Here is a 9,655-nt window from a genome sequence, read left to right as displayed (position 1 = left end):
TCTTCTCTTCCAGTTTTATCCCTTAGTGTTTCTTAAACTCTGGCTTAGGGACTAATCACTTGAAAGAACTAGTTTTTAGTTTAAAAGAATCACTTTTAAAGAACTTTAAAAATACATATTCTCAAGCCCATTCCAAAGAATCTGATTTGATTAGTCTGAGATGGAGACTAGGAATCTACCTTAATATTAAAAAAAAAAAAAAAGTTTATTTGAGAGAACAAGAGAGAGCTCGCGCATGACTGTGTGTGTGCAAGGGAAGAGCACAGACAGAGAGAAGGAGAGAGAGAGAGAGAGTGGGAGAGAGAAAATCCCAAGTAGGCTTCATGCTCAGCGAGGAGCCTGACACGGAGACCGTGACCTGAGCCAAAATGAAGAGTCTCATGTTCCCCCGACCCCCGACTGAGCCACCCAGGCACCCCCAAATCCACCTTTTTAAACAAAGCAGCCCAAAGGATTTGGATAGAGTCTGTCTGATATATTTTGAGAATTTTGATCTAGAGGGATGCTATTAATTGTAATGTAATGTGATGTTTTATATAAAGGTGTGCAAGAGGATAATGCCATCTGAGCTGTCATGGAAATTAGGGCAGGAATTTTTTTCAGGAGCTAGAGGAGAATACAAAAGTGTTTTTGAAAAAACTGTGTATATACTCATATATACATATGTAAGTGGTTAGAGCAGGCATGCTTTATTTGTTTTAAAATCTACAGTAGACTTTTTGGGGGGGGCGCCTGGGTGGCTCAGTGGGTTAAGCATCCAACTTCGGTTCAGGTTATGATCTTGCCGCCGTCTGTGGGTTCGAGCCCCGCCTCGGGCTGTGTGCTGGCAGCTCAGAACCTGGAGCCTGCTTCGGATTCTGTGTCTCCCTCTCTCTCTGCCCCTCCCCTGCTTGCTCCCTGTCTCTTTCTCAAATAACAAACACTAAAAAAAATAAAAAATAAAAAATAAAAATCTTTGTGGGATTGTTCCGGGTTGGAACCTGGCGCTACAACTTACTAGCTTCGTGACCTTGGGCCAGTTATTTCCCAGCCCAACTTTCTTATAAAATACGTAACATCCTACTACTATCATCTTCCTTGTGAGAAGGACAGGAGGAATGGGAAAGACTAACTGACCTTAGGCCCCTAACACGGTAGGCATTCAACAACCGCTTCACCTTATTCAGGGCCTATCCAGAACAGCAGAGGCCTGTTTTAGGGAGATCCAGACCTTAAAACATGACAACGTATCGCGAAGCGCTGGATTGTAGATAACGAAGTGACAACACTAAGTGCTACAGAGAATGACCTCCGTGGCAATGACAAATCACCCAGGCCGCCTCCACCGAAACCAGGAAAAAGGAGGGGTGGGATGGAAGGCCAGAAACTCAGGTGCCTCGGGAAAAAAATCTCCTTTAACTTTGTGGTTGCGAAAGCAGGAGCTCTTTATGCTTGGATGGTATTTGCAATGAAGGGGAGAAAAAGGAAGTGGTTTGCAGGGCATTCGCTCTAGGTGGTTCTCCAATGCGCTTCGCCTCAGACCAGCTCCTGGAAGGTTAACCCCACACCAATCAAGTAGTTAGCACCTTTGGCTGGGAGAACTTAATAAAATGGCGTTAGTTGGGAGTCTCAAAGCCCTCGCGAATGGTCAGTTCAGTATTAACTGGGAACGCGTCGCCAGATTTCGTCGCGCCCGCACCCACAGGGCTTACACCCACATTCAGAGGCATCCGCCCACCCCGGGAAGGAGTAGACTTGAGAGGCACTTTTAAGAGCGGTTAAGCGAAGACTCAAACGAGCCGTGGTGGCGAGGCAAAACCGAGCACCGAATGTCGTGGCCCTGACACTTGTGGAGCAGAAGGGCTCCACTGAAGCGTGCCACCTAATCACTGCGAAAAACTCCCCTGAGGAGGGCCAAAATGGCGACGGACTCCACTTGGCACAGCCCTGCTCCCTCCCCCACGTCGGGAGGTTCCCGTAACGCCCATTGGCCAAGTTGGAGGCGGTGCCTGGCTTCCTTCGCCGCCTCATTGGACTGAGTGACTGAGGGAGACGCCAACGCTTCTCTGCCCACTCCAGAATCCCGCCCTCAGAGTTCATTCGGCGTTTAATTGGCTTTCCGTTCGCGTCAATTTGCGTCCTATCTTGTCTTTTTTTCAGTGTTAATCCAATCAGAACTTTCCTAGCTGCCCGCCTGATTTCTGATTGGTTTTGATCAGCTTCATCCTATCCCATTTCTGCCTACTTCTTACCACCTCCCACCAGGGACTTTGCCCAGGCATGTCCAGGGTTCTGGTTGGTCGTTATTCTGTCATTCCAATCAAAGCTCTTCCTATCCCTACCGCTCAGAGAGCCCGCCTGGCGGCTGACTGGTTTCTTTCCAAGCCTATCATCATCAGCTCCCGCCCACCCTCACTTCCTGCGTCTTTCATTGGCTTTTAAAACTGAGAGGGCGGCCTCCTTGGGCGGACACCCGGCACGCAACTTTGTCTTACACGCCTCAGAGAGCAAGCGAATCTTGCCATTGGACAGCCTGCCCGTCCTTCTTCTTCATGTCCCTCCTTTCTCCCTCCCTCATTGGGCGGGGCAGCAGTGAAGGGGCGGGGCCGAGGCCGGGCTTGTGGCGCGCTGCTCCCTCCTCCTTACCCCCCCCCTCCCTGTCCGGTCCGGGTTCGCTTGCCTCGTCAGCGTCCGCGTTTTTCCTGGCCCCCCCCAACCCCCCCGGACAGGACCCCCTTGAGCTCGTCCCTCAGCTGCCACCATGAGCGGTAAGGATGAGTCCACTCCACGCTTAGGGGTGGGAGGGGAGTGAGGGGGCGCGCGCGAGGGCCGACCGGGCGGTCCCCGCCGTGAGGGGGGGCGGGCGGGAGGCGGCGGCGGCGGCCTTGGTCCCGCCCGGGGCGGAGGGAAGGGAGGGAGAAGGGGCAGTGGCGGGGCCTGCGAGAAAGAGGGGGATGGGCCGCCCGCCCCGGGGGAGGGGGCAGCGTGGCCTCGCCCGCCCCCTGCCCGCCCCGGCCACGGGGGACGGGCCTTACCCCCCACTATTCGGCGGCCCGCCTGAGGCTCCTCCCGCCGGGGGCTGGAGCCGCGGGGGCGGCCCGAACAGTGCAGGCCCCGCCCGGGCCAACCGCCTCCCTGGTCCGCCCTCTGGTCGCCGCCTGCCCCAAGGCCCTCCCCTCCCCCCGTAGATTTCCCCTCCCCCCCACCGTCCCGCCCTTTCCACGCCCCTCACCCCGAAACCGCCCTTTCCCTCTAGGGCCCGCCCTCTGTCTTCCCCGAAAGCTCCAGATTCTTAACCTCTGGACCCCTTTAGCCCCTTTAGCAGTATTCACAAATGTTTCCTCACTCACACTTTTTGTTCTTTTTACCTTGCCCCTCTTCTATTGTTGCTTTTTACACTTGAATTTTCTTTCTCCATATCCTTTGACCCTAATTTTAGCAAGATTTCCGTCCACCCACATGTTGTTTTTTGCCTTACCTATCTATCCTTCTCCTTTTTTTCCCCCCGGGATACTTTTTTATATTTTGAAACTCTTTGAGCATGTCCACTGCTCCTCATATTTCCTATACCCAAAGCACATTTTCAATGTTTTAGGAGTTTAATTTTGTGCAAGGGGGAATTGAGGCCCAGTTTTAGCATCACCCAGCCTAGTTTATGTTCTGTATGTCCTACAGCTGTCCCTTTTCCAAGCCACTTTTTTTTTGTTTTTTACGTTAGTGCTTTAAACCATACTGATGTTTCTGTTTTATCATATCATTTTACCTTTTTTCTTTCTCCAACTTTAAGTTGTTTGTCTCTAATTTTTAGACCAAGATCACTCCATGGATGAAATGACAGCTGTGGTGAAGATTGAAAAAGGAGTTGGTGGAAATAATGGGGGCAATGGTAATGGTGGTGGTGCCTTTTCTCAGGCTCGAAGCAGCAGCACAGGCAGTAGCAGCAGTGGAGGAGGAGGAGGGCAGGTAAGTGATAATCAGGACAGACGGGGACATGTTAAGAGAATGTAAATTTTCCTGGATGATTACTGTTTCACAGAAACATTTTTAGGAAGGGGCTGAACCATTTTGTAGCTAGGGACACAGATGATTGGGAGATCCCCTCAGATGAGAATTTCAACAGTGTAGATGGGGCAACTTTTTGTTTCTGTTATTTTTCCCCATTCTTTGCACCTTTTGGCTGTTTATTTGTTTTATACTGCCCCCTGGGCTGGCAGCTGGGTGTCAGTGAACTAACTCCTTTCCTTTCCTATCCTTTCCTTTCCTTTCTTTTCTGGCCAGGAATCCCAGCCATCCCCTTTGGCTCTGCTGGCAGCAACTTGCAGCAGAATTGAGTCACCCAATGAAAACAGCAACAACTCCCAGGGCCCGAGCCAGTCAGGGGGCACAGGTGAGCTTGACCTCACAGCCACACAACTCTCACAGGGTGCCAATGGCTGGCAGATCATCTCTTCCTCCTCTGGGGCTACCCCTACCTCAAAGGAACAGAGTGGCAGCAGTACCAATGGCAGCAATGGCAGTGAGTCTTCCAAGAATCGCACAGTCTCTGGTGGGCAGTATGTTGTGGCTGCCACGTCCAACTTACAGAACCAGCAAGTCCTGACAGGATTACCTGGAGTGATGCCTAATATTCAGTATCAAGTAATCCCACAGTTCCAGACCGTTGATGGGCAACAGCTGCAATTCGCTGCCACTGGGGCCCAAGTGCAGCAGGATGGTTCTGGTCAAATACAGATCATACCAGGTGCAAACCAACAGATCATCACAAATCGAGGAAGTGGAGGCAACATCATTGCTGCTATGCCAAATCTACTCCAGCAGGCTGTCCCCCTTCAAGGCCTGGCTAATAATGTACTCTCAGGACAGACTCAGTATGTGACCAATGTACCAGTGGCCCTAAATGGGAATATCACCTTGCTACCTGTCAACAGCGTTTCTGCAGCTACCTTGACTCCTAGCTCTCAGGCAGTCACTATCAGCAGCTCTGGGTCCCAAGAGAGTGGTTCACAGCCCGCCACCTCAGGGACTGCCATCAGTTCTGCCAGTTTGGTATCATCACAAGCCAGTTCCAGCTCCTTTTTCACCAATGCCAATAGCTACTCAACAACTACTACCACCAGCAACATGGGAATTATGAACTTTACCACCAGCGGATCAGCAGGGACCAACTCTCAAGGGCAGACACCCCAGAGGGTCAGTGGGCTACAGGGGTCTGATGCTCTAAACATCCAACAGAACCAGACATCTGGAGGCTCTCTGCAAGCAAGTCAGCAAAAAGAGGGAGAGCAGAACCAGCAGACACAGCAACAGCAGCAAATTCTTATCCAGCCTCAGCTTGTTCAAGGGGGACAGGCTCTCCAGGCCCTCCAAGCAGCACCATTGTCAGGGCAGACCTTTACAACTCAAGCTATCTCCCAGGAAACCCTCCAGAATCTCCAGCTTCAGGCTGTTCCAAACTCTGGCCCCATCATCATCCGGACACCAACAGTGGGGCCCAATGGACAGGTCAGTTGGCAGACTCTTCAGCTGCAGAATCTCCAAGTTCAGAACCCACAGGCCCAGACAATCACCTTGGCCCCAATGCAGGGCGTTTCCTTGGGGCAGACCAGCAGCAGCAATACCACCCTTACACCCATTGCCTCAGCTGCCTCCATCCCTACCGGCACAGTCACTGTGAATGCTGCTCAGCTCTCCTCCATGCCTGGCCTCCAGACCATTAACCTCAGTGCATTGGGTGCTTCAGGAATCCAGGTGCACCAGCTTCCAAGCCTGCCCTTGGCTATAGCAAATGCCCCAGGTAAGCCTCCAATCTTTTACATTAATTTCCAGAGCTAAATAGCATCTTAACTGCAACCGTTGGGTCTAAGGAAGGAAATAGACACTTTCGTGGGTAACAGTTTCTTGAGAGCGAGTTGATTAGAGAAATGGCAATGATTCTGTTTAAGTCATTTGGAACTGACTTAACGGAAACTTTTTTTCAGTTAATCTCATGAGAAAGGAGCACTTCTGGGCAGCGTCCCTGGGGTCACTGTACTTCCAGTGCCTTTGGTGCTACAGAACAAGGGTCGGCAACTTTTTCTGTAAAGGGCCAGATAGTAAATATTTTAGGGCTTGTGAGACATGTAGTATTCTTTTTGTTTTGTTTTGTTTTTGCAACTTTTTAAAAACGTAAAACCATTCTTACCTCAAGGGCTTTATTTGGCGTACAAGCCCACCCCTTTGTAAGATAAGAATTGATTATAAACTTGACCTCTTTGTATGACAGTTACTAAATAATCAGATATTTCTTATGAACTGTAAGTCTTAAGTGAGGGAAAAGTGACGTAGTGGATTCCGGAAGAATTTTTAATGAAATAAATTTCACGGTTAATTTTTAGTTAGCTAGAGTATCCTATTTTCTGAGCAAGCCGGTTAATTAAAGTTTAATTTTTTAAACTTCTGGTTACCTTAAAAGTGGAATCTGTATGCCTCCCCTTACACTAATGTATATTTTCAGTAAGCTTGCTGGGTGGTTCTGGTACTTCCTAGATGAGAAAACCACTTCCTAGACTGCTTTGAAAGTAATGTATGGTTGAGAAGGGAGGGTAGAGAAAGGGAGCATGGCCTGGAATGGAGTGGGGAGGTGGAGTTGAGAGGAGTTAGGAATAAGGAGAGCATTGAAGGGAAAAAGAGTCCTCGGGGAAGAGGTATGTATTGGAATGTATGTTGAATCAGTTGACCACAATATTCAATTATTCATTTTGAACAGTGTTTCACTGTTGGTTAATTTGAAATTTGAAACGTGTCCATTTAAAAAAGTGAAAGTCTGTTTAGAATTTTGTCATTTTAAATTCTGTGGCAATAGAGCTAATCTTTAATAAGGTACAAGAAAATGATTCTATAGATTTTTATATTCTGCCATGATATATAAAAATTATGATGGGAAATAGTTTAATGTCACCAAACTTCTAGTTCTGTTGGAATACATGTGGGTTTATGAATTGTTTACTTTTATTAGAGTTCTCAGTTCATTTTTTTAAAAAGTTTTATTTAAGTAATCTCTACACCCCACGTGGGGCTTGAACTCATGACTCTGAGACCAAGAGTTGAATGCTTTTCTCACTGATCAACCAGGTGCCCCAAGTTCTCATTTCATTTATACTGGTTTTTACATTAAAGAGGATAATAAATAGACAACCATATTTCCTGTCTCCTGCAGTTTTGGAAAATGGTGATGGGGGAGGGGGGGATCTGTTCAAGTTCCCTAACTTTTTTACATTCTTGAGGTCATGTTTAGAATGATGACATTTTGAGCCTTAAGATAACAATTTTCTTAATAAATTGGAGATCTTGGAATAGAAAGTTAGAGCTGGAAGGGGCCTAAGAAATCATCTAGTACAACTGCCTTATTTTCTAGAAGAGGATGTTGAGGTATGAAGAAGCAGTTAAGTGGCCAGACTACAGCCAGAGCTAGGGCTTGTGGTTAGTTTTAACTTAGGACATGAGAAATCTTTAGATTGTTAAAAATGTTTTAGAAAAGCTGTCTTTGCTTCTTTGAAATTTAATGTTCTAGAGTTGGCCAAGTGTTTTATAGGCTAAAAATTATGATAGTAGAAATGGGAAAAAGTTAATGAAAACGAAATTCAGCAGCCTGGAAAATTAGACACTTTGCTGGATAACCTTTACTAGCATGTTTGTTTTCTCTTTGCTCTTAGGTTGTTGTATCCAGCAGTTTTGCTCTTTGTCAAAGGAAGGCAAAACTGCGAGATTGTTCCAGTTAGTAATAATTTGGATCCTTGCAATTTTTAAAAGGTTTATAACTTAGGCTCTGGAGAACAGTTATGAGGTACTCTCATTGCTAAATCATGCTCTGGGGAAGCCTGCCATTTAATATGTCATAGGATAGGGCTACCTAGCTATTATTGATGGTCTCTGAGCTCAAGAAAATGCATGCCTTTCTGTAAAGTAGCAGCAGCTTGACATTCACTAATGAAAGAATGAGCCTCTGAAAGGCCATTTTGTGAGAGTTGGGATTGGTTGCTTCATTAATAGTGGTTTCTGAAGAGAAAAGTTTCCTTCTTTCTGGTTAGTCTTCTGCAACGTTTTTTTCCCCTTCAGTTGATCTAACTTTATCCTTAATGAAAGCTAATAAAATCGTTTCCTAGAAGCCTTAATGCTGTTCAGCAGTTGCCTGGCTGCTAAAAATGGCTCATTTTACCCCCTTACTGGTATATAGTGATTTTACTGGAAAAGCTCAATCTCTTGCCAGTATAATGTAGTAGAAAGAGCTTTGAATGTGAAGTCCTGTTGTGAGGTATAGCTTGGTGGATAGATACATAGCATTCTACAAAATGAGACTTTATTACATGGTTGTGGAAGCCTGCAGCCTCCTTGGTGTTCACTTTGTTTACTTTTATTATTTTTAAAAATCATCTTTTAGAAATCATTTAAGCTCCCCTGTTGACTTTCACTGTTTATTTTTGTTTGCTGAATACACAGGCAAAAGCACAAACTTAGAACCAAAGTAAGCCACCCATCTCAATATCCTGTGTTTTTTATGGCTCAGCCCCTGGTGGGTGGTAGTGAGGAAGGGACCACCCAGTAAACTAAGTTTAATTTCTAGACAGTGAAATGATCTATGGGCTCCGAGGGGTTTTTGTTGTTGTTGTTGTTTTGTTTTAAGTTATCTGCAGCTTGTTTTGTTGTCTTTTAAATCAACACCCTTTCCTCTCATTTTGTAGTTACACTCTCACAGATCTTGTGTTTTTGTTTTTTTTTTTTTCCAGTTTAAAGCTTCAGGTTTTTTCTCAGACACTGCTATGTCCTGAAAACTCTTCTACCAGGTTGGGGGGTGGGGGTGCAGCTTTGAAAGACAGTTTGTATGACTTCGTGGGAGTTCTGCCTAATAAAGAGTTCAGGGCTGGTCTTTGGCAGGAGAATAGAACATATTTCCTTGATGGCTATAATTCACTCAGTTAAATTTCAGGCACTAAAAATAAAAATCTCACATCTGCTTGGTTTTATCGGGGTCAGGAAAATGTCTTCTCTTAGAAGTTAAGTTAAATGTGATACCAGAGTTAGTTTGCCAACAGTGTCGCTAAACTTGCGGTCAGATTGCCTAGACCTAATTTGTTAAAAAGTTGCATTTTAGACTAGGGTACCTGAACAATGTAAATGGGTTTAGCTGATTTGAATGTGTTTAGAATTATTCTAGGGCAAAAGATTAAATGAGATAATTTTCTTTTTTAAAATAATATACTTTATCAAATATAACATCACATGTTTCTGCATCGTTTGCCTTTTTTATCTAATGTTATATTTGTTTCTGAAGGTGATGTTAGTGTTTTTAAGTGATTTCAATTTAAGTAGAAAAGGTCTCCTTTAAAATCTAGGTGCCTTCATTGATTTGAAAAGAATGAGAAGACAGTCCTCAGACCTTGTCAGTTGCTCCTATTTATTCATTCCAGTGGCTTTCTGTAAATGACGTCATTGTTAAATCACGTTGCATTGTGTAATGTGGCCATTTTAGTTCTTAATTAAATAACAAGAGCACAAGGGTGCCTAGTGTTTCAGAAAAGTTTAATATCTATTCTGTTCTCATATCTCCCTTTCCTTTTAACTGTTCCACTTTGTAAAGTAGCATTTAAATGTTGCCACTAATAATTTAGTTTTCCTCATTCCTTGCTTCTAATTGTTTTGT

General features: G+C 45.6%; 1 protein-coding gene across 1 annotated transcript in view; it reads left to right on the top strand.

Annotated features, from left to right (window-relative positions):
* The first annotated feature begins 2,640 nt into the window (after window positions 1–2,640).
* Window positions 2,641–9,655, top strand: part of SP1 (Sp1 transcription factor) — a 38,413-nt gene continuing 31,398 nt past the window's right edge. The window contains exons 1-3 of the mRNA XM_053895668.1: window positions 2,641–2,747; window positions 3,788–3,942; window positions 4,258–5,773. Of these exons, the coding sequence (XP_053751643.1) occupies window positions 2,741–2,747; window positions 3,788–3,942; window positions 4,258–5,773 (1,678 nt within the window). The 5' untranslated portion in view covers window positions 2,641–2,740. The remainder of the gene's footprint in view (window positions 2,748–3,787; window positions 3,943–4,257; window positions 5,774–9,655) is intronic.

This window comes from Panthera pardus, unplaced genomic scaffold, assembly GCF_024362965.1.
Source record: "Panthera pardus isolate Hobbes unplaced genomic scaffold, ASM2436296v1 HiC_scaffold_6, whole genome shotgun sequence".
In the NCBI taxonomy this organism is placed as follows: domain Eukaryota; kingdom Metazoa; phylum Chordata; class Mammalia; order Carnivora; family Felidae; genus Panthera; species Panthera pardus.
The sequence above is the reverse complement of the archived record's forward strand: the minus strand, read 5'-3'. Positions and strand labels throughout refer to the sequence as shown.